Source organism: Ornithodoros turicata, unplaced genomic scaffold, assembly GCF_037126465.1.
Source record: "Ornithodoros turicata isolate Travis unplaced genomic scaffold, ASM3712646v1 Chromosome24, whole genome shotgun sequence".
NCBI classification, from domain to species: Eukaryota; Metazoa; Arthropoda; class Arachnida; order Ixodida; family Argasidae; genus Ornithodoros; species Ornithodoros turicata.
The window spans coordinates 790,043-814,931 of record NW_026999345.1 but is presented as its reverse complement, the minus strand read 5'-3'; the positions used below and the strand labels follow the sequence as shown (position 1 = coordinate 814,931).

Here is a 24,889-nt window from a genome sequence, read left to right as displayed (position 1 = left end):
GAACCGGTACCTCCACGTGGTGTCCCCCGGGCCCTGTTACCCTGTGTATCAGGTGGCTAAAGCCGGCTCAGGTCGAGGTGGTGACGTCTTCTGCGCCGTATTGTTGCTCTGCGGTGCTCCCCTGTTGGCGCGTTTGCAAGCCTTCTGTCCTGCCCCAACACCGCCGTGGTTGAGGGTCCAACAGCCAGTTGGTTGCGGGCTGGAGCCATGGTGGTTTGCGCTAAATGTGAGAGATCCTTCAGGACTGCGCGTGGTCTGGCACAGCATGTGCGTTTGACCCACACCGGACGGGATCGAGGAGATGCCGTTTCGGGACTTGATCAACTGGATCAGGGTGCTGCTTCTTTGGTGTGTGATGCCGGACAGGGTCAAGCTGACCATGACTCAAGGATGGATCAAGTTGATCCTAGTGTTGGTGTTTCTCTGGTGTTAACCACAGCTAATTCATCGATATCATACCCCATATGTCGTAGACTGTGTAAGTCAGTGCAGGGCCTTACAGCTCATCATAATTGGATGCACCCAGGGATGGATTTTGTGGTGCCCAGTACCTCAGCTGCAGATTTACGATGACGGGAGGCACTGACCCTGCCGACGTTAAGACATTCACGTCCTTCAGAAAGTGTACGTCAATGCTGAATTCAAGACTGTTTGAGAGTGTTCACCACAGCTCGTGGGCTTGGCCAACACATGCGGAGGACCCACCCTGCCGAAGCAGACCAGGCGGTGGTGACCAGTAGGGTTCGACCCTGCTGGAGTGAGGAGGAGAAGCAGCTGCTTTCCTACAAGGAGGCAGAGCTCTCACTGACAGGACAACGTTTCATGAGCGTGGCTCCTGGATGCCTTTCCCCGTCGCACCCTTGAAGGAATAAAGGGTGTACGGCGCACGAGGGAGCACCGAGCGCGGGTAGAAGCCGCTCTCGCTACGCTGACTACTAGATCTCCCCGTGCTGTGACCCCGAGCAGAGCTTCGATGTCGACTCCTTCAGGAAGAGCGTCTCAAGCCCTGCCTCATGTATCGTCTCTAGGAACCAGTCGTCGGTTGTCTTCTTCACCTACCTCAACTGCTCCAGCTATATCCTCTTCGGGTCCTCATCATCCTGTATCTTCGTCCCTGGGTCTTCATCGTCCTGGATCGCCGGCTTCCTCAGACTTATCTGGTGCTCCATCGGAAGTGTCCTCTGCGTCTACGTCCGCCTGTCCGGATGTCTCCTCTGGGGCCGCTGTATTGGACCCAGCGACGAACTCCCTCCCCGGGGATCTTGGAGCTGAGGCGGAGCCAATGTTTGATCTGACGCCAGACCAAGGTTCTCCAACTCCACTAGAGAGTCTACGTTCGTTCTTGACGACCTACCTTCCTCGGCTTGGGGTTGGTCCTCGTCAAGCCTCCCTTCGGGACATTGTGGATCTAGCGATGGACTAAGTGGCCTTCCTGCCTAGACCGGAGATGTTCCTGTTTGACCTTCTGCCTCCACAGCCTGTGCGAGCTGGTTGACCCCCGAGACGCCAGCCTACCATGAGGACTCAAGGACGTCGCCGCATGGAGTTTGCGAGAACACAAGACCTCTATCGGAGGAATCGTCGTGCATGTGCGCGCCTGGTGCTGGATGGCCCTCCCAAGGAACCTCCTGGGGATCCTGTGGACTTCCTCGATTTCTGGACAAGGATCATGGTTCCCGGCGACCCGGACTTCTCTGAGCCCTTGGAGACTGCCCCGCAGGTTGTGGCTCCTGAGGATATTCAGCCCTTTTCTGAGGATGAGGTGCGCGCGGCCTTCCCTGATGGAAACTCTGCGCCTGGCCGTCATGGGGTTACGTCGTCACAATTGAGAGCAGTTCCTGTTCCGTACTTGGTGATCATCATCAATCTGTTCCTCCTGGCTGGGGACGTCCCGGCTTATCTGCACGAAGCACGGACCATCTTCATCCCAAAAGTGTCCCAACCTGCTGGTCCCGGAGACTACAGGCCCATCACCATCTCGTCTGTACCTTTACCACCGAGCCTTGACTAACAGCCTGAGGATAGCCTGCCCCTTCACTGAGCAGCAACGGGCCTTCTCCTCTGCCGATGGGTGCGCGGAAAATGTATTTCTTTTGCACTCTGTTATTAAGGAGGCGCACCGTCGGCACCGCTCTCTGTTCATGGCGACTTTGGACTTGAAGAAAGCCTTCGATTCAGTATCCTTCGGCTCCCTACTAGCGGCGGCGCGACGAACGGGCCTTCCTGGTTCCTTCATCGGATATTTGGAGCGGCTCTATTCTTCATCGGCGACAATACTGGCGGCGGGAGGGTTCCAGCGGCGTATTTCTCCATCATGTGGTGTTCGGCAGGGTGACCCACTGAGCCCTGCTCTCTTCAATTACGTCTTGGATGCTCTACTGCAGAGCCTGCCCTCGCATGTGGGGTTTTCCATGGGGGCTACGTAGTCTGTCAACTGCATGGCGTTTGCAGATGATCTTGTCCTGTTTGCTTCTTCTGAGGTTGTCCTGCAGGAGCTCCTGAATCGTGCGGAGGCGTATCTCTCACCCCGTGGCTTGGTGTTTAACATCATGAAGTGTCGGACACTGTCTCTTGTCGCGTCTGGTAGAGACAAGAAGTGTGTGGTGCGTTTCCTGGACTTCATCTTACAGGGAGGTCGCATCCCCGCCTCGTCCACGGCAGCTGAGTGGCGCTACCTTGGTGTGGCCTTCAACACATCTGGTCACCGTCCTCCGGCACCAATTGATGAGCTCCGCTCCCTGCTGGCAAAGGTTATGTCTGCTCCCCTGAAGCCCGAGCAGCGTATCGTACTCATACGAAGCTTCACCCTGCCCCGTCTGCTGCACCGCCTTGTTCTGGGTGGCTCACCTCTACGCCTTCTCAACGAGCTGGACGTCGTCGCTCGGTCCTTCATTCGTCGGTGGCTGAAGCTCCCCTTGGACACCCCTATTCCATTTTACCATGCATCTCACCGAGATGGGGGTCTTGGTGTGCCAGCCCTTATTACGCAGGTCCCTCGGCTGCGTCTCGCTCGCCTGGAAGGGCTGGCCTCGTCGTCCTGGTCGGTTGCCACCGAGGTATATCGTCTGCCCCCCATTCGTTCGGAGTGCTTATGGGCCAGGAGGGCGTCGACGTGGGATGGGAGGCTGTTGAAGACTGCACAGCAAGTCCGCTCCTACTGGGCCAACAAGTTGTACACCTGCCTTGACGGCCGGGGTCTTGGTGGTGCTGCGGCAGTCCCGACGGTCCACTCGTGGGTGACGGATGGTTCCTCTCTTCTCTCAGGGAGGGACTACAGCGATGTCGTAAAGGTTCGGGGGAACGCTATTCCAACCAAGTCCCGTTCTACCAGAGGCCGCCTGGAAGAGGATCGTCGCTGCCGGGCTGGTTGTGCTGCTGCGGAGACCCTGGCTCATGCAGTCCAGCACTGCCCCACTTCCAATGGGTCCCGGCACCGTCCTCATGATGTCATCGCCGTCTTCTTGTCCTCCTGTCTCCGGAAGAGGGGCTTCCACGTGCAACGAGAGCGTCATCTAGCCACGTCCAGGGGTTTGCGGAAGCCGGACCTCATCTGCTATGGTCGAGGAGGTGTCTATGTCATCGACGTTCAAGTGGTTGGGTGTGGTCGTGCGTTGAACACCCTCCACCGGGAGAAGTCCGACGTGTACAATACACCTGAGATTGTGGATCTGCTCCGGGCTTCATCTCCTTCTTCTTCGGAGTCTGGGGTCTCCTTCACCTCTGCGACGATTTCCTTCCGGGGAATTTGGTCCTCGGAGTCGGCTGCAGCCCTGCTATCCCTCGGACTAACCAAGGGCCAACTCCGGATCGCCACTGTCAAGGCCCTCGAGGGAACTGTGCGAGCATGGCGGGCCTTTAAGAATGCTACCACTCGTCGCGTTGGTGAAGAGGGCCGGGTCTTATGTAGACTAGAGAACATCAGAGATCTTCTGAAGTATGAAGTAAGAAGTGGCAAGAGAAGCACAAGCTGGAAGTTGGAAGACTATTACTATGTACGCGTTTTACATATGTATTACATTCAGCGCTGAATTGCATGCTATGCTGTGGGCTTGGCCCGTAACCCGTATTTTGGGGACTCCGCCCTTATTGGAGAAATGCTTTGATGTGAATAAAAGTTCCGAATAGCTAAATGCCACAAAGGACGACCAAGTATAATACCCACCATGTGTTTGAAATACAATTCATTCGAAGTCGAGTGATAGGCGGACGTAAGAATAATCTGCTTTCTGTTGCTTAATGCCACAAAGGACGGCCAAGTATAATAACCACCATGTGTTTGAAATACAATCCATTCAAAGTCGAGTGATATGCGGATGTAAGAATAATCTGCTTTGGCGGGTAAACGGGGGAGTAACTATGACTCTCTTTCCGTAACCTCTCACCTTGGGCTGGGGGCCAGTGGCTTCCTCCTGTTATCCAGCAACCTGGAGGCCAGGCAGAGGGAGGCGACGACCTCTGCTCTGCAACCGGGGTTGAGTGGCTTCACCCTGTTATCTAGCGACTAGGAGGCTGGTGTGGAGGAATAAGGAAGGGGCCTGAGGTGCCTGTCGGCTGTAGCGGGATCGCGTTGCGGCGATCTGTTACCCAGCGAATCGGGCGCTGCCGGCTCGTGCGGACGGTATCGGTTATACGATCTCCTTGCTGCAAGCCGTGTGATGCGCAATACATAGCCTCTCACACGGAAATGGTCAACTCCACCTTCTCGTGGTGCTACCTGTTCCCCTGGTACCGCTTCGGCGGGGCAGGGAACTGACGGAGCTCTGGCCTACCCCCCCCCCTGTCCTGATGGGACTGCCAATCCTGTCGGCGCGAAAATTACGCTGGGTGCTACCACTACAAATCAATCAAGAGGAAGCCGACGCCGAGTGGTGCCGGCTCCCAGTGTCAACTCCCGTGAAGAGGGCTCTTCACTTCCTGACCTACACAGTATTGATATGCCTGCCTTTGTCTGCACATGTGATGCACGATTCACTACAAGAAAATGACTTCGCATACATGCCCCTTTGAAGAAGCACGTCCTCGCAGACTGTGCGGTGGCCATTCCTAGTGCTTCTCCTACTGCTGTTCCTGGGTCGTCATCTGGTGACCTGCCTATCTTAGAAGAGGCTGCGACGCAAGATCCATGCGTCGACCAGAGAGCTTCCCCCCAGGATTTCCGATGTGAAGAATGTGGAGCTGTCTTCCGGACGAGGGATGGATTGGGACTACATAGGAAGGCTAAGCATCCAGTAGCTAACCAGGCGGCAATTGATGTGGACCGGACTCGTCCACGATGGAGCACAGAAGAAGAGTACATCCTGGCGAGAACCGAAGCGCGGTTATTAGCAACGGTTCCCCCTCCCAGGTTTATGAATATCGCGCTACATGAGCTCTTCCCGGGGCGCTCGTTGGACTCTATCAAGTCGCATAGGAAGCAGTCTGGTTACCGACAGCTCGTTCGCCGATTAATAGACGAAGAAAGACAAAATCCAGGTATCGATCGGCCCGGCGACGAAGCATTACTACGTGAGGAGGAACCGGGATCCAACAACTTGCCGCCAGAGCATCCTGTCAGCTCTTCTCCTGCCTCGAATCCTGCTACTGAAGAACATCGTAATCGGGGGAGATGCTCGAAGGTGACGGCTATTAAGAAGGAACTCGAGAAAATTGCGAGCCGAACTCCTCGGAGTCCTTTCAAGCTGCTCGGTTATTCGATACTGCAAGGCAGGCGCTCTTGGGCGCCGACATTCAGACAGACCTCAACGACTACATCAGAGATGTGTTTTATTCTTCTGTCGCGAAGGCTGCCCCTCGTCGAGAGGATATCGATGCCCGAGGTCCGCCACGTCAGAGTCACCAGGCCTTGAGTAATACGACACGGAAGAAGCTGCAATATATGAAGACACAACAACTGTACCGGAAGAGGCAGCCAGCGTGCGCGCGCCTTGTCCTCGACGGTTACGTGAAAGCTGCAGTCGGGTGTGAGGCGGCGTTCCTGGCTGCCTGGGAAGACATCATGACCCGGCCGTTTATCGCGGCCCAGCCGGAAGAGCACCATGAAAATCCAAGGGCTGTGCCCGACGAGACGGAGCCATTTTATCTGATAACCGGACAAGATATCAAGAACAATTATCCTCCCATGGCATCTGCCCCGGGTCCCGATGGATTTTCGGAGCGAAGTCTCCGTGCAGTCCCTGGGGTAATCTGCGTCTAATCTTCAATCTCATCATCCTTCAAGGGAGGATACCGCATCACTACGAAATGCTCGACCATCTTCATTCCAAAAAAGGCGAATGCGAGTGTCCCCTGGTGATTTCCGTCCCATAAGCGTAGCTTCAGTGCTGCTGCGATGTTTCATCGAATTACAGCGCGAAGACTTACATCTTTTGTGGACCTAGACTACAGGCAGCGCGCGTTTCTTCCTGTTGATGGATCCGCTGAAAATGTAATTCTGTTAACTACCGCGCTAGCTGAAGCAAGAAGAAAGAAGAGGCCCCTGTACATGGCTATTTTAGATCTTGCCAAGGCCTTTGACAGAGTAACCAGGGAGGCCATTATTCAGGCAGCGAAGGCTGAAGGTCTCTCCGAGCCGTTCCAGAGATACCTCGAAGACTTGTAGAGGGACGCACCAACGTTGCTGAGTTATGGAACCTCAAGAAGATTAGTAAATCCTACTGCAGGTGTCAGGCAAGGAGACCCGTTGTCTCCTATATTGTTTAACTTAGTGATCAACGGGCTTCTCAAGAAGATGGACTCCGGCATTGGCTTTGGCATCGGGGATAGTACCCTCGGTGCCATGGCCTTTGCCGACGATTTGGTTATGGTTGCCTCTACGTCCACAGGACTGCAACATCGTCTGAAGGAAGTTATTGACTACCTGGCGCAGCGAGGTCCGACTATCAATACTCAGAAGTCGTTCACTATATCCTTGGTGCCGTCGGGTAAAGAAAAGAAAATGAAGGTGGACACAACGAAGACCTGTCTTATCGATGGCCAGGCTATGGCGGCCGGGGGCCCGACCTTCATCTTTAGATACCTTGGCGTATCTATCGATCCGGAGCTAAGGAAGACACCGCCGCTACAAGAAGTTAAGGAGGGACTTATGAAGATTAGAAAAGCGCCCCTAAAACCACAGCAGCGCTTGGTTATCCTCCGGTATTATCTGCTGCCAAGGATTTTCCACAAATTGCTTCTAGGAAGAACCACTATTAACACCTTACGACGACTTGATACCGATGTGCGAGGTGCCATCCGCGGTTGGCTTCGGCTCCCGCACGACACGCCGCTGGGCTTTTTTCACGCACCGGTATCCGAAGGGGGCCTGGGAATTCCAGCACTATCTACGACTATTCCCATCCTCCAGCGATCGAGGATCCAGCGTCTCACCGATTCATCTAACCCCGTGGTAAAGGAGGCCGTGAAGACGGAGTATATTAAGGGGATCCTCGCTAGAGACACAGCTATTGCCACCATCAATGGGAGACCTTTGAGGACGACCCGTGCTGCAAATAAGTATTGGTCGTCAATCCTCCACTCCAGCAATGATGACCATGCCCTTCAGGATTCTTCCGCCGTCCCAAGCGCCCACAGGTGGATCTCGGAGGGCACGAGGATTATGCCTTGGCACCAATTTATAGACTCGTTGAAAATTCGAATAAATGCCCTACCCTGTCGGACTCGGTCCGGCCGCGGAAGAGATGGGGAGAGGACCTGTCATGCCGGGTGCTCCTCACAGGAAACACTGGCCCACATAGAACAGATGTGCCATAGGACCCATGCTGCGAGAGTCCGGAGACATAATAATGTGGCGAATTACGTGGCAAAACGACCGTCGGAAAAAGGATGGACAATCACAGTGGAGCCCAGGTTCTCGGTTCCGGAAGGAATTCTGAAGCCCGACATCGTTGCCATCAGGGGTGAAGAGGCGGTGCTACTCGACGCCCAAATAGTAGGTACTGGTATCCCACCGGCACTGGCACACCAGCACAAGGTTTTAAATACAACAGAGAAGACATCCGTCAACAGATTCTCCGGAGGAATGGACCAGCGGTATCAAGTGTGGCAGTGTCTAGTGTGACCCTATTCTTTAGGGGGGTGTGGGCAAAAGAGAGCGCCCTTCAACTGTTAAACATGGGACTATCTAAAAACGACATAGTTTTACTGACTGTTATTGCAATGCAGGGCAGTGTCCATATCTATAAGGTGTTTGGTCGGATGACGACCGTGGCGACATGAGTGATGGAGGATGTGGGACCCTCTTCGACGGGAATCAATTAGTGTGTGTATTAGTGTGTATTGGTATCTCTTCCATTATATAAGAGAGAAGTTAAAAAATATAGCTAAATGGCCACAAAGGACGACCAAGTATAATACCCACCACGTGTTCGAAATACAATCCACTCAAAGACGAGTGATAGGCGGGAGTAAGAATAATCTGCTTTCGGTAGCTAAATGCCACAAAGGACGACAAAGTATAATGCCCACTATTTGTTTGAAATACAATCCATTCGAAGTCAAGTGATAGGCGGATGTAAGAATAATCTGCTTGTCCAGAGATAATATAATATGTCCAGAGAGAACGTCATCTGGCGACATCCCTTGGTCTCCGCAAGCCTGACCTCGTTATCTTCAGGCCGGATCGAGTACAGGTCATTGATGTGCAAGTGGTGGGGGCCGGTCGTAGCCTGAACGCCCTTCATCGAGGCAAGGCCTCAGTCTACAACACGCTGGAGGTGACACAGTTGCTGAGTGCCTCTTCTTCCCCCGGGACGCCCGTCTTGTTCACCTCAGCCACCGTCTACTTCAGGGGTGTGTGGTGCTCTGAGTCGGCATCCTCCCTCATCGAGGTAGGCATCACGAAGAGCAAGCTGAAGCTTGTGGCTGTGAAGGCGGTGCAGGGGACAGTGCGTGCGTGGCGGACTTTTAAGAGCTGCACCATCCGCTCATGGGGTGACCACTTATGTATCGCGTAACCGGCTTGTCGTGTTCTTTGTAACGCGCCCTCTTTCTCTTTGATTCGCCTTGTTAATATTGTCTAGTTGGCTTCACGGGCCCCTATTATTGTATTGGGGGACTTCTTGCCCTCTCAAGAAGGAATGTCCTGATTGTATGTATTCAATAAAGATTCAGAATAGCTAAATGCCACAAAGGACGACCAAGTATAATACCCACCATGTGTTTGAAATACAATCCATTCAAAGTCGAGTGATAGGCGGAAGTAATAATAATCTGCTTTCTGGTGGGCAGTCTGGTGGACGCTACCAGCAGTTAGTAACTCTTTACCTCTTGTAGACTTGGAGTTGGTATCTTGCGGCTTGCCTGTATGTGGATGCGGTGACAACAACGACGAAGACGCCAAGAAGACTTGTGGCTCCTGATTTCAAGAAGGACTTTGTTTGCAGCCACGTTCTGGTGGAGCGGTGGTGCCTGTTCCAGGGCAATTCAGCAGGGTGCTGGCTGTCTCCAGTGTGGGGGCACCCTCGTCTTTTTTTTACACTCTTGCTATACGGTGTTCCTTCGCCTCATTGGGATATTGAATGGCCCCTGGCAGTAGCGCCCTCTGTTGTAAACGAAGAGAAGGAGAGTAGCGCAGTGAGAGTAGCGCTTTTTTACCGTAAGAGGGCGCGGGTGTGTGCTATCACCCTCAAGTTTTGGCTTAATTTGCCTATCATCCTTCAACCAATCCCGACTAAGTCTGTCACACTTGAATTTGAGTATCTTCATCGCAATCAACCAATCCGGCGGCAGAAGGGGGTTATATAACCTGTCCCATGCCGAGGATTCATCGCAGTCTGGTGGGACGCTACCAGCAGTTAGTAACTCTTTACCTCTTGCAGGTTGGTATTAGTATCCATTCCTTTTTGTATATATGTTTGTCCCACCAGACTGCTAATAGCATTTAGGCTTTGCCTAGTGTGTGTGCGGTTTTTCTAGCATTACCCCTTTTCCCGTAATTTATTTGTTGTATAATTTACCATTGTACCCTGAGGCGACTGCCAGTGGGTTTTGGTACCATTTGTTGTTTATTCTGTCACGGGTAGTTTTGTATCCAGCAAATTTGGTACTCTGTCAGGTGATAGGGCCCGTGAGTGATGGAGGGTTGCAAACGGTGCGGGAATATCTATAAAAAAAGTGGTTTGACGCAGCACTTACGGAAGTGCGCCCCCGATTTGGCTAACGCTCGTGTCAATCTTCAACGTCACAACTTCGTATGGAACGAGGAACTCATGCAGCTAGTAGCCCGGAAAGAGTTAGAGCTCAGAGAAGATAACCCACCCACCCACATCAATGTTACCCTGGCACGTTATTTCCCTGGGATAACGGCCGACAAACTGAGGTATAAAAGGAAGACACAAGCCTATAGGGCTATTTACGAAGAGTTAGAACTTAGCAGGCTTGCCGGACTAGTTGCGGAAGTCGCAGATGTAGATGAGCCCCCGCCATCATGTACCTCAGAAGCAGAAGAGCCCCATGATACAAGGCAACTCCTACGGGAAGCCTTAACCAGTTTTGTTGCAGCTACCCTACATGGTGATGGGGTTCGGGATCTCCAGCGTGTTATTAGCAGAATTCTCCTTGAGGAACGCGGCTTAGCGGATCTGGACCGCTGGATCCTGGCACTCCCGAAGACCCAACGAAGGGCGAAAGGCAGGAGAGTGGCTCAAACTCGACCCCCTACTTCGAACAGGCGGGCCAAGCGGCAGCGCTATGGGTAATTTCAAAGACTCTTTAACAAGAACAAGAATACCCTTGCCGCTCGTCTTCTCGAGGGGGACAAAAAGGCAGAATGTGAGGAGGGAAAAGTTATTGACTTCTGGGTAAACATCTTCCAGGAGCCGAGTGATGAGGTACTACTGGGGGACTGCGAAGCCACAGGACCGGGTCTCCTCATAACCCCGGTTAGACCAGAGGAAGTGACTGCAGCACTGAAGCATGGTAGCTCTGCCCCGGGACCAGACGGCCTGATGATGACCACGTTGCAGAAGCTCCACCCGGCCTCCCTGGCCGCTTTATGCAATCTCCTGCTTTTCCTGGGAAGATTACCACCATCTCTAACGTCAGCAAGGACTATCGTCCTTCCGAAAAAAAGACGTGAGTTCGAAACCTAAGGAATTTAGACCAATTACTATTGCTTCCACAGTCATCAGGATGTTTCATCGAGCGCTTGACTCTAAGCTCAGAGCTAGTACTCAGCTAAATAGCATCCAACGGGCCTTCCGACCGACGGATGGCACCTTTGAGAATATTTACCTTCTCAGATACCTCCTCAGGGATGCCAGACGTCGGTGCAGAGGGCTGCCGCTAGCGTCCATCGACCTCAGGCGGGCCTTTGACGGTGTGCCTTATGACGTGATCTATCGGGCTCTGGCAGGAAGGCGTGTGGACAACGTATTCTTGGACTACCTCAGGGCATTCTATGGGAACAGTGCTACGACGTTGGAGATGGGTAGCACCCAAAGGACTATCAAACCAGCGAAGGGCGTCCGGCAGGGGGATCCGCTATCTCCCCTGCTATTTAATCTAGTCCTTGATGAATTTATCGCAGGTATGCCATCCAACATAGGCCCCGGTATTGGTGACCACACCATTTCAGCATTAGCTTTCCCGACGACGTTGTCCTGGTTGCTCGTACTCCGCAGGGCCTTCAGACACTCCTGGATAACTTTACGTTGTTTACGAGTGCCAGGGGCCTCTATATTAACATCGCGAAGTGTAATGTGCTCACTATCAGCCCATCAGGGAGACAGAAGCTTACAAAAGTAATCCCGCACGATTACTTCGTAGGGGATGAAAAGATCCCTGTCCTTCAGGTACAGGATAACCTTAGGTACATGGGTGTGGATATTAACTCTTCGGGAAGGTCTCCCCCCGTATTAAAGACATCACTATGCAACTGGAAGCGCTTCGTAGATACCCACTCAAACCTCACCAGAAGTTAACTATGCTTCTCTTCTATTTGTTACCTCGGCTCATCTATGACTCGTCCGTCTCTAAAGTCGACACCGCTAGACTACAATTATGGGACAGACGGATCATACATTACGTAAGGAACTTTTTGCACCTTCCCCATGACGTGCCAAATGCGTTTATCTATAGTGCTGTAGGAGATGGAGGTCTCGGCGTCCCCTCATTTGAGCTGGCTCTACCGCGGATACGTCTGGCCAGGCTGAGCAGGATGAGTGTACGAGACGACGATCTGTTAGCGGAAGTCTCAACATCTCCCCTGTTTCTGAAGGATTCCACTAAACTCCAGCACCATCTTCAACGTGGGAATACAGTTCTGTATTCACCAGCGGCACAGAAGAACTACTGGAAGACCACCCTGTATGCTACGACAGATGGCAGAGGGCTCATGGAAGCTTCCAATGGGCCAAAGCACGGTTGGATACGGGAGCCTCCTAAATTCATCTCAGGATCCGAATACATCGATCTAGTGAAACTCCGAGCACATGCATTACCAACTCGGCTCAGACGTTCCAGGGGCCGGAACAAGAACTCAAAATGCAGTGCGGGCTGTAATATGGCCGAGTCCATATCACATGTGTTGCAGAGCTGTCCACGGACCCATGGAGCCCGGATCAAGCGTCATGACAGCCTGGTCAATAGGATCAAAAAGAAGATTGAACAGAACGGCACGAGGGTGTTTAAAGAACCACAGATTAAGGTGAACGACCTCGTTTTTAAACCAGACCTCGTCTTTTGCAGGAGTGGCCAAGCTTTCGTAGTAGACATTCAAGTACGTGGGGAATTCAAATCATTGGCTTCTTTTGCCAATGAAAAGAAACGAAAGTATGGAATCCCCAGCCTGGAGGAGAAGATAAGGGACCTAACTGATTGCCCGCTAGTGGTCCAACAGCCCATCACATTTAGTGAACGAGGAATCATGAAGAAATCCGGGGCGGCATTTCTCCACTCGTTGGGGTGGTCTAAGATGTTGGTGACCTCGCTAACGTTAACTGCAGCACTGGGGTCAGTCTATTGTTTTCGCACGTTTCACCGGGCAACTTTCCATCAGATCCGGTTTTAATCTTTTTTCCTTTAATAAAAGAGAATGATTTATATGTACATTGTGCAAATAAAGAGTTATAGATAATTGCCACAAAGGACGACCAAGTACAATACACACCATGTGTTTGAAATACATTGCATTCAAAGTCGAGTGTTAGGCGGATGTAAGAATAATCTGCTTTCGGTAGCTAAATGCCACAACGGACGACCAAGTACAATACCCACCATGTGTTTGAAATACAATCCATTCAAAGTCGAGTGATAGGCGGAAGTAAGAATAATCTTGTTTCGGTAACTAAATGCCACAAAGGACAACCAAGTATAATACCCACCATGTGTTTGAAATACAATCCATTCAAAGTCGAGTGGTAGGCGGAAGTAAGAATAATCTGCTTTCGGTAGCTAAATGCCACAAAGGACGACAAAGTATAATACCCACCATGTGTTCGAAATACAATCCATTCAAAGTCGAGTGGTAGGCGGAAGTAAGAATAATCTGCTTTCGGTAACTAAATGCCACAAAGGACAACCAAGTATAATACCCACCATGTGTTCGAAATACAATCCATTCAACGACGAGTGATAGGCGGAAGTAAGGATAATCTGCTTTTAGCGCGGGTCCTGGGTCCTCGGAGGAGTCTGAGGGATCGTTATAGGGCGGAGCTCTAGTTGAGCGTCGGAAACGGTCTGTCCTGGCCGACCAACCCCGCCTCTACGTGGTAGGACCTGGGCAACGCACAGAGGCATTACGCCCTGTCCGGCTAAAGGGGCTCTGGAAGGCGAATCTAGCAGTGGGAGGTAGCTGCCCCACGATGCTGCGTACCCTATGGGATGACCCTCACTGGAGAAGCCTCCAGGATGACGTAAGGCCGTGGTAGGGTATATACCGGAGTGGCTATTCCCCAATGGTACTCGGCGCCCGGGCAAAGTCCCTTTGGCTAACTTCTGTGGCGCGTGGTCGTAACCCAGCTTCTTGGGGGGCGGGACCTAGCCTGCGTAACACAAGTACTGGGAGGTCTCGGTTCGTCCGATGTTATGGCAGCCTCCTGTAACGGTGCCTACGGATTTATCCGCAAACCGGGGAAAGGTTGGTCGAGGTCTCTTTGGGGCACTCGGATGAGGCCGGGAGGTATTGCTACCCTCCTGTAATCCAGCACATTTGGAGGCTGAGGGGTACGGGGTATATCCTTGTGCTACGCATTTCCGGTATGCTTTTTCCACATTGGCCTGAAGTCTGATAGGTGGTGGAACCTTTTAAAGGCCGTCAGGCGACGTGCCTCGCAGCATCTCCCTGCCGGGAGATAGGAAACGTGATGGCTTCTTTTGGTGTTCATCACTGGTGTCCTTTCACGTCGCCAACGGCGGCAATCCCTGGTGGTACCCGGTGTTCGGGCAAAGTTCCTATGGCTAACTTCCGTGGCGTGTGATTGTAACCCAGCTTCATGGGGGCCGGAACCTAGCCTACAGGACACGAATACCGGGAGGTGTGGCGGCCTCTTGTAGCAGCAGCCATAGGGGTAAAACCCTGTTTCCTTTGCTGGGTTTAAGTTCATTGGGACCGCTTTGTGTTGAGGGGAAAGTTTTTCCGTTCCCTTCCCCGTTCCACAGGGGCCCTCAGGGAGGCTAGGAGGGGGGGGCGTCCTATTGTAAACCAGCCTGGAAGCAGAGGGGTGCGGGGGGCTTTGGCAACCCCCGGCGCTATCCGTCGAGTGGTGTGGTGCGAGGGCGCTAGCCGGTGGGGGGCCGGAGCCAGGCACGTATCTCGGCCAGCTGGGGCCTCTCTCAGGGTTCATCTCTGTTGGGGGGGTCTCGGCTATGTACGGCGAGCACTGCCGAGTCATCAAGTGTGCGAAAGATGGCATGGGGTGTCCCCCGGTGGTCCTGTACTGCGAGTGGGGGCGCTCCGCGCCAGACATACATAGCTAAATGCCACAAAGGACGACCAAGGATTTTTTTTTAAATATATATTTGTAATACAAAGTTGTGGCATGCAATAAAGAGAGCAGAAAGCAGTGGCCATGCAGAACATAACAGATGATAATGAAGGTAGAAGGGAAAAGCATATTTTATTTGTGAAGTGTTTCTAGGGTACCTTGTGATTTGTTGATACCGGACGGGTGAAGAGCGTTGAACTTGTATATGAGATAAGACTCCCTATCACGTATGTCACGTGTGGATCTAAACCCGGTTTCTAGAATATATAGTTTAATGTTGTCAAAATTGTGACCAGGAACGTTAAAGCGTTCGGCGACTGCTTTGGGGAGTTTGTTGGACGTGTCGGTTCTGTGTCCGGTAAGGCGGTTGTTCATTTGTTGGCCGGTTTCACCAATGTATTGCATAGAGGAGTCACCGCATTCAATGCAGTATATGACATTGGAGCTTGTGCACGTGAATGCGTGGTTAACGGGGTGGGTGTAATTGCTCGCAGTGCTTTTGATGGAGTTAGCGTGTTGAACGTGCTTGCATGTTTTGCAGCACGGGAGGTTGCAGGGTCGTGTTCCCGTGTACGGGGCGCTCGTTTTGCTGATTTTGGCATTGACCAAGGAGTCTGCCAGGTTTCTTGCGCGTCGGTATGTAACCTGTATGGGATTTGTGAATATGTTGCTAAGTCGGTCAGTGCTTTGGAGGAGGGGCTCGTGCTTCTGTAGAATGGCTTTGATGTTCGGAAGTGCGTTGGAATATCTTGTGATGAAGCGTATTTGGCACGCGTCGGGATTTTTTCGGTTTTCCAGAGCCTCGTTTCGATCGAGTGTGAGTGCCTTGCGACGGAACTCGGTTAGGAGGGAGTCTGGGTAGTCCCTTTGGGCAAGTGTACTGCAGAGTTCGTCAAGCTTCTCAGCATAATCTGTGTCGTTTGAACAAATTCTGCGTAGCCTTACACTCTGCCCATTAGGAATTCCAACCTTACAGTGACGCGGGTGGTGACTCTTGAAGTGAAGGTATTGTTGTTTATCAGTTGGCTTTTTGTACAGGGTTGTGATGAGGTTGCCGTTGTCTAGTGATATTGTGGTGTCGAGGAAGTTAATTAAGTGAGTTGACTGTTGTGATGTGAACTTTATGTTGCTATGCGCGGTGTTCAGTAGATCTACGAACTTTTGAAATTCATGTTCCCCGTGTTCCCATATTATCAGTATATCACCGATGTATCGAAGGTACACCGTGGGTTTTAATGAGAGGGCGCTGAGAACTTTGTTTTCTAAGAACCCCATGAAGATATTTGCGTATGTGGGTGCAACAGGTGTGCCCATACTTGTACCGTGTACTTGTAGGTAGTATTCGCCATTGAACTCGAAGTAGTTCAGTTTAAGGACCAAGTCCATTAGAGCGAGTATGGTTTCCGTGTCTTTTCTGGTGTTTGTTGTAGAAAGGGTATTGCAGAGGGCTGTGATTCCGTCGTTGTGTGGGATGTTAGTATACAGTGATGTCACATCCAGCGTGGCTAGTATTGTGTCCCCACCAAATGTATCAGTGTTGTTTATATCTCTGATTATTCTGAGGAGGTGGGGTGTGTCTTGTACATGCGATGGCAGTGTTGTCGGAATATGGTTTAAATAGTGGTCCAGGAATTTCGAGAGTCTTTCTGTTGGTGTGTTGTTATTAGATACAATTGGCCTGCCGGGGATGTCAGCCGTATAGAGCTCGTTGGCGTGTACCTTGTGGATTTTGGGCAGTAAATAGAAACGACCTGCGCCTGTGTTTGATGGGGTGAGATATCTGAGGTCGTCACGTGTGATGAGCTTTCGTTCGTGGAGGTCCTGTATGGTATGGGTTATTAGCGCCGTGTACTCCTTTGTTGGGTCATGGTCTAGTTTGAGGTAGTGTTGCGTATTGTTGAGTTGCCTATGAGCTTCAGAAATATATTTATCTGTGGGCCAGATGACGATACTCCCACCCTTATCTGCGGGCTTGATAATGATATCATCTCTGTCAGCTAGCGCTTTGATGATGTCACGCTGTGTTTTAGTGAGGTTGTGACCACGCGAGCTTTGGGAAATACCGCGAAGGATGTCGTTGCTTACTTGTTTAATGTACAGGTCTAATGCGGGTTCTCGGCCATGATTTGGTGTCCAGGCTGATGGTAGTCGGAGGTCGTTGTTGTTTTCTTGTGTTGTATGAGCGAATAATTCTCTAAGGCGTAGCCGTCTCGCAAAGTCTGATATGTCTTTGTGGATTTCGTATTCGTTAACAGAATTGAGTGTAGGGCAGAACGTTAACCCCCTAGAGAGGACTTGTAGTTCGTCGCTGGTTAGTGAGCGTGATATATCTGATGATGATGATGATTAGGATTTTAATGGCGCAAAGGCAACTTTGGCCATAGAGCGCCACGACAATGGTATGAATCAAAGCTAGTTAAAAATAATCGATTTCATTTAAAGTCAAAATAGGAAAGGTAAAAAGTAGTGAAAATATTTGCATGTTCACAGGTCGTTTAGGTAACCTATGTCTCTAAAAAATTTGTACACATGGTTAAAACTGATGAGAGGTTCGTCCCCCAGCAAAAGCGCTGGGTGAAGAGGAATCCTATACTTGTAAAACAGTGAGAAGTGTTGTTGACGATGGTGTTCGTGATGAGTGCAAACTAAGAGTATATGCACAACGGACAAGGCTGTCCCGCAATGCTCGCACTGTGGTATCTGCTCGCCTCGGAGAAGATACCCGTGTGTTAAGAAGGTGTGTCCAGCTCTCAGACGGCTGAACAAAACTTCATTTAATCGGTTTTCGAAGTGTTGTGCACACTGTCTTATCCGTGGTTTGATAGTGTGCAATTTGTTCAGAGTTTGCATGTCCCAAGAGCTTTGCCATTCTTTGTTGATAACATGTCTGAGGTCTCTCAGGCGTGATATATCTATTACGGTGCTTGCGTCAGCGTTTTCTCGGGGTGGCTCAGCGATGTTGCGGAGAGTTGTGGTTGTGGTGCTGGAAATGATTTGTTCGGCTGCTGCGTGTGTCGTGTTAGTGGGTCCGGTATCCGTGTCGTTGTTGGAATTAGGTTTTTCGAGTTTTGAGTGTTCCTTGTTAGCTAGCTCGCGATTGAGTTGTTGAATGTGTAGTTCGAGAGTGTTTGCCTCCGCGTCGGTGAGACTGATATTGTTCATATGGGCCTGGGTCGTAGCGAGTTGCGCGTGGCACTGTTTCTTTAATATTTCAAGAAACGTACGGGCTGTGTTGTTAAGGGCTGATGCCCACTCTAGCTCTACTTCAGGTGTCAGTTTTCCTAATGCAGGAACTGTTTTAGGGGTGAGGCCTTTAGGTACTGTGTTGTGAGCCAGGTGGTGGGTGTAGATCCGTAGATGATGTAGGTATCGGCTACGTTTCTCCATGAGTTTTCGCATTCGTAGAAAGTTCGTCGACTGCATGGTAGGCTGGTCATTAGATAGTCAACGGTGTTTTCTGCGTGATGTGCGCGTGCGTCGTGTCTGTGGGGTCGGTGGTTGTGGGGTCAGTGGCTGTGGAGACTCGCTGTGTTCCTCGATGTCATCTGTCTGTGTTTGCGTGCTTGTGGTTTTCCGTGTCACAGTTTTCGTGAACTTTGTGTGCTTGCGGGTTGTGTTTGGAGTGTTGTCGTTTGCCGCGTGTGTATGCGTGGGTGCAGTGGTCGTTGTGGTCCGCTTTGATGCCATCGTGTGTTCTGGCGTGTTTGCGGTGCTGGCACTTAAAGTGTAAGCTGGTTGAGGGTGTTGTGTTTGAGCGTTTGTCAGTGCAGGACGGCATCTATGGACCATTACGTGTTTGATGTTGTGTGCCATAGCTCGTACGCCTGCATAGTTTGGGTGTATACCGTCCCGAGCGAGATGTGCTTCAGCGTGGTATTCGAAAGCTGCGTGTGTGATAACCATAACGTTGGTGTGTACCTGACGCATGTGGATGAGGTGGTTGTTCACAGGTGGCGCCTTCCTGTCGAACTCGTGTAGCCATGTGTCCTGGTATATGTATGCTCGGTGTTTGTTCTGTCTTCGGGGAAGTATCGTTGTCAGTACTATTTCAGCGCCTGGTCTGTTGTTTGTGATGAAGGAAACTAGTGTTTCGAATTCCTGGATGACATGTTGTGCTGTCGACCGTGCGATGTCGTTGGTCCCTACGTGGAGAATGAAGTGCGTGATGTTCGGTGGGGCGGCGGTTACACGTGTCATGATGTCTCGTATTCTTGCGCCGCTTGAGAAGTGTATGTGAGGTCCGTGTTCTCCGTGCGGGATGTGTTCGTGTATGTATTTGTAACAGCTATCCCCTAGGAGTGCGACATGTGAGAAAGAGAGGACGGGTTGCTTACCTCCTGAGGCCATCGGATCGTGAGTAGCGAACGTAGATGCGTAGAAATCCAGCGAACCGGTAGAGATGTAGGAAGGGAGTTCGGTTCGCTACCGGTTCGCTACCGGTTCGCTGGATTTCTACCCATCTACGTTCGCTACTGACGATCCGATGGCCTCAGGAGGTAAGCAACCCGTCCTGTCTTTCTCACATGTCGCACTCCTAGGGGGTAGCTGTTACAAATACATACACGAACACATCCCGCACGGAGAACACGGACCTCACATACACTTCTCAAGCGGCGCAAGAATACGAGACATCATGACACGTGTAACCGCCGCCCCACCGAACATCACGCACTTCATTCTCCACGTAGGGACCAACGACATCGCACGGTCGACAGCACAACATGTCATCCAGGAATTCGAAACACTAGTTTCCTTCATCACAAACAACAGACCAGGCGCTGAAATAGTACTGACAACGATACTTCCCCGAAGACAGAACAAACACCGAGCATACATGTACCAGGACACATGGCTACACGAGTTCGGCAGGAAGGCGCACGCTGTGAACAACCACCTCATCCACATGCATCAGGTACACACCAACGTTATGGTTATCACACACGCAGCTTTCGAATACCACGCTGAAGCACATCTCGCTCGGGACGGCATCCACCCAAACCACGCAGGCGTACGGGCTATGGCACACAACATCAAACACCTAATGGTCCACAGATGCAGTCCTGCACTGAGAAACGCTCAAACACAACACCCTCAACCAGCTTACACTTTAAGTGCCAGCACCGCAAACACGCCAGAACACACGATGGCATCAAAGGGGACCACAACGACCACTGCACCCACGCATACACACGCGGCAAACGACAACACTCCAAACACAACCCGCACACACACAAAGTTCATGCAGACTGTGACACGGAAAACCACAAGCACGCAAACACAGACAGATGACATCGAGGAACATAGCGAGTCTCCACAGCCACTGACCCCACAACCACCGACCCCACAGACACGACGCACGCGCACATCGCGCAGAAAACGCCGTTGACTGTCTAATGACCAGCCTACCATGCAGTCAACGAACTTTCTACGAATGCGAAAACTCATGGAGAAACGTAGCCGATACCTACATCATCTACGGATCTACACCCACCACCTGGCTCACAACACAGTACCTAAAGGCCTCACCCCTAAAACAGTTCCTGCATTAGGAAAACTGACACCTGAACTAGAGCTAGAGTGGGCATCAGCCCTTTACAAAACAGCCCGTACGTTTCTTGAAATATTAAAGAAACGGTGCCACGCGCAACTCGCTACGATCCAGGCCCATATGAACAATATCAGTCTCACCGACGCGGAGGCAAACACTCTCGAACTACACGTTCAACAACTCAATCGCGAGCTAGCTAACAAGGAACACTCAAAACTCGGAAAACCTAATTCCAACAACGACACGGATACCGGACCCACTAACACGACACACGCAGCAGCCGAACAAATCATTTCCAGCACCACAACCACAACTCTCCGCAACATCGCTGAGCCACCCCGAGAAAACGCTGACGCAAGCACCGTAATAGATATATCACGCTCACTAACCAGCGACGAACTACAAGTCCTCTCTAGGGGTTAACGTTCTGCCATACACTCAATTCTGTTAAAGGGACCGAAAAGTGAAAAATAACCCCCATATTTTGGCCCACCATCCTGCACATTATCATTGTTTGATAACACAGAGAAAGCATTACCTCACAAATCGGAATATTTTTTACGTATAAACATTTTGAAGGTTGCCGGAACATGGACGGTGCTGCCAACAAACGGCAAAAAAGAGTAACTTGGGTTTCAGGTCCAGGGCGTCCGGGATTGGTCAACCTGTACCACGTGACAATTAGTTTCTAGAGAACAAAGTTGATACACATTATCGTTATAACTAAACGTCATTTTAAAAATGACGTTCACTTCCAGGCATTTGAAGAACATAGTTTCTATACTAATAAAACATTCAGCTACGACGCGCCGTGCCGTTTGCAAGGCCGTCTGCGTTATCGCGCTTATTGTCTACGCCGTGGGTGGTCATACCGGCAGCGCGAAGCATGAAGTGAAAGTCTGTGAAAGTAATCAAATAACTTGTCTGTCACTGTTGTGTCACGTATTTACGAATGCCTGGTGTACGTTGTGGAGTTCGGGGATGCGGAAATCGTTCATCTTCGACGACGGGCGTTTTCTACCACAAGATTCCACAGGACAATGCGCGAAAACGAAAGTGGTTCGAAGCACTCGGCTATGAGATACAGCAGTCGTGTCGTGTGTGCTCATTCCATTTTTCTGCCGATGACTACGAAGATGCCGCAGTTGGCGAAGTGCGAAAACGTCTGAAGCAAACTGCCGTTCCGTCACCTGTTATTCTGCTTCGCTTTGGTGACGGGCTCAGCACAACGTCTCAGGTATGTACAGGTGTCACACATGTATAAATTATAATTTAGCGATGACGTATACCATTTAACTTGTGTTATCCTACCCACTGGGCATTGTGAACATGACCAAATTTAATTTTAGGGACATTCCGGTGTTGAAGTGGCGCCGGACTGCTTTGTAGTATGTAGAGATCTCACCATTTGGTCATCTTTTGAATATTTCTGTTTTGAAATAGTTTTAAAACTGTTTCAGGTCGACTGCAATGATTTCATGGACTTGTGCATGGAAGTCACCGTATCGGATGACACTACTGATGCTGCTAGCACATTGTCCACGTCGACGGACACTGTTTGTGAAGTACGCAGTAAAAAAGTCTTGTCTAGATCTGCACTGCAAGAATTCAGAACCAAATATACTCAGTAAACTTGAACTTTCCTACTTTGCAGGAAACAACTGTAGTCGAGTTCGACCATGCATACTGCAGCACTGTCTCTCCAATCACTATGAAGTCTGCATGTAAGAAGTGTATACAAGATTAGTGCTCAATGTGATCCGCATTTCTTATTACTCTTTTTGTTTGTGTCTGTGTGTGTGATCCAGGCACTCAAGTTAGCATGACAGAAATAGCTGGAAGCTGGTATGCTAAAAATGATGATCCGGATTTGCCAGGAGTGACAGAATTCCTACCTGTGGCTTCGTCTCCCCCTCTTGCTTCTACCAGTTACAGCTGTGTGATTGCTCAAGAGGTAGGATAGGGGTGAGTCTGTATCCAATTGATAATATTTTTGCAATCCTTACACGGACACAAAGACACCTGAAAGGACATCACGTGGGCCAATAATTACATCGACCCCCACTTCGCAGATTCTGCCAAGTCCACAGGTGGAACCACTAGCTTTGTTACGTGTTGCAGACTTTGTAACATTTTTGGAGTCTTTGGACAGGTGCAGAACATCAGTATGACATCAACAGTGGGAGAAGAAACTGATGAGAGCTACTACCCATCTGAGGATAGCTTCCTTGAAGGGTACAGGAACACTTTCTGTTGAAGCAAACTTATGATTAAAGATGGCCAATTAATTTTCTAGAGACACCACTACACCTGAATGTCCAGTGGAACAGCGAAAATTCATTGTCTTTGAAGCCCCACTACTGGAATTGTTCAAAGCATGTCGCAGTTGCAGTGGGTCATGCAAGGTTACCACATCAGTTCGGGGCACACTTCTCACTGTTGTGTCCGAATGTGCAAGCGGCCACAAATTCTCTTGGAACAGTCAGCCAGAACTGAACAGGATGGCTGCAGGAAACGTTCTGCTCTCCGGTGCAATACTGTTCAACGGAGCCAGTCCCACCAAGGTGTGTACTTGCATGTTTGGGAGCATACATAATAAAACGTTACATCCCTTTCTAAAGGTTCTTCGACTGCTGAGCTCCATCAACATACAAATGATTTCAAAGGTTGCATACGACACATATCAGAAAGGTTGCCTACTGCCTGCTGTATCACAGGTACCAGTTCCTAGTCGCTTCCACAATACTTGAAAATCTATCTAAAAATATTAATTATCATCATATGATTGTGATAAGTAGTAACTGACAAGCATCGGTGCTTCAGTGTATAAGGAGGTATTGAGTTTGCTTTCTGCAACAATGGCTGTTATATTGCACAAATCTTACAGGTTTGGAATGCAGAACACAACCACCTGCTCCTTTCACTTCAAGACAAGCCTGTTGACCTCCTTGGAGATGGCAGATGTGATTCTCCTGGTCACTGTGCCAAGTACATGACATACACTTTTATGGAAGCCCATTCAAAGAAAATCGTCAGCTCCGTTCAAGTACAGGTTGGTGAGGTAAGTGTTTGACACATATATTACTCGTATAAGGCCTACCAGCTGCCATAGATTCTTTCTTTTTGTGTGTTCTTCTTGCTCTAGTCTCCAGATGTTGCTTCCAGCACAAACATGGAAAAGGTGGGATTTGTGAGATGCCTGGACGAACTGAAATCAAATCACATCATCGTGGCATCCATTACGACTGATCGACATCCTGCAGTGAGAAAGCACATGCGTGAAATGGAACCCAGCATAGTGCATGGATTTGATACCTGGCATGTGGTGAAAGGTGATATTTACTTGCTTATTATGTAACCCACACCGTAGGGTCGATTGCACTGCTACTGATACGCTGTACATCATGACCATTTCAGTGCTCTGCCGTTGAACTTATGTCATGAATTTTTATTGTTGGGCTTATGTATTTAAATTTTGTATGCAGGCTTGAAGAAGAAATTGGACACAGCAGCCAAAACCGGTGCAGGTGCTCCTTTAAAACCATGGGTGCAGCATATTTGCAACCATCTCTACTGGTGCAATTCCACAGCTGAGGGGAATTCAGAACTGCTACTGAGCATGTGGAAAAGTAAGACTTAATCAGATAATAACAGATATGTAGCTCTGACACTAACATTACTTCATTAGGCATGACACGCCACATTACAAATGTCCATACCGGTCACGAAGGTCCATACCATCGCTGCTTACATGACACAGTTGGAGAAAGGCCGTGGCTGCTGCCTGGTAATTTGAATTAGGAGAAGCGCATTTTTCCTTAGTGTGTTAGTCTAGCATACTCCACATGTACTAGACATAATGTATGTACAGTGTACATGGCGAGGACAACAAATGCTCTGAATGTACAGGTACCGTAGCTTATGCAAGACTTCTGAAGATTGTACTGAACCCAAGGCTACTGAAGGATGTTCAACAACTATCAAGAGTGGGTCAGACATCAGGGCTCGAGTCATACCACTCCGTCATACTGAAGTTCGCTCCTAAGTCCACAGCAGACACACCGAAAGTTATGCGTGCTAGGTGCGTACCCACGCTTTGAAATGGGAAGAAAGACAAGGGGTTGACGTAGTGCTTGACCTTTTTTCTTTACTGTATAGGTTGTCAAAAAGGTTATTTGTGAGGTATCACATTTACAATGTCTTATCTCTTCTATCACTCCTTGTAGGACACAAATAGCTGCCCTGCACTTCAATGAAAATGCTGACCGGGAGTATGCTTATGGAAAGGATGGACAACAGATGTTCAGGAGGAAGCTCCTAAAAACAAAGAAAGGGGCAGAAGTAGTTTCTAGAGTGAAGACAAAGGCCACTTACAGTATGAAAATCTCTTTCCGTTTATGATACAGGCATTTGTACTGCT

The 24,889-nt window shown here is 50.2% G+C and overlaps 1 protein-coding gene across 1 annotated transcript; it reads left to right on the top strand.

Annotated features, from left to right (window-relative positions):
• The first annotated feature begins 22,291 nt into the window (after positions 1-22,291).
• LOC135373369 (uncharacterized) lies at positions 22,292-23,900 on the top strand. Its single transcript, XM_064606584.1, has 7 exons — positions 22,292-22,423; positions 22,622-22,704; positions 22,766-23,033; positions 23,091-23,186; positions 23,357-23,530; positions 23,615-23,801; positions 23,887-23,900. The coding sequence occupies exons 1-7, from the start codon at positions 22,292-22,294 to the stop codon at positions 23,898-23,900; spliced, it is 954 nt and encodes a 317-aa protein (XP_064462654.1).
• The last annotated feature ends 989 nt before the right edge of the window (positions 23,901-24,889 follow it).

Coding starts and splice junctions, on each gene's coding strand:
- LOC135373369 (XM_064606584.1), top strand. CDS start 22,292: ATGACAGAAATAGCTGGAAGCTGGTATGCTAAAAATGATGATCCGGAT. Junction 22,424..22,621: donor GCTGTGTGATTGCTCAAGAG/GTAGGATAGGGG, acceptor GTCTTTGGACAG/GTGCAGAACATCAGTATGAC. Junction 22,705..22,765: donor GAGGATAGCTTCCTTGAAGG/GTACAGGAACAC, acceptor TTAATTTTCTAG/AGACACCACTACACCTGAAT.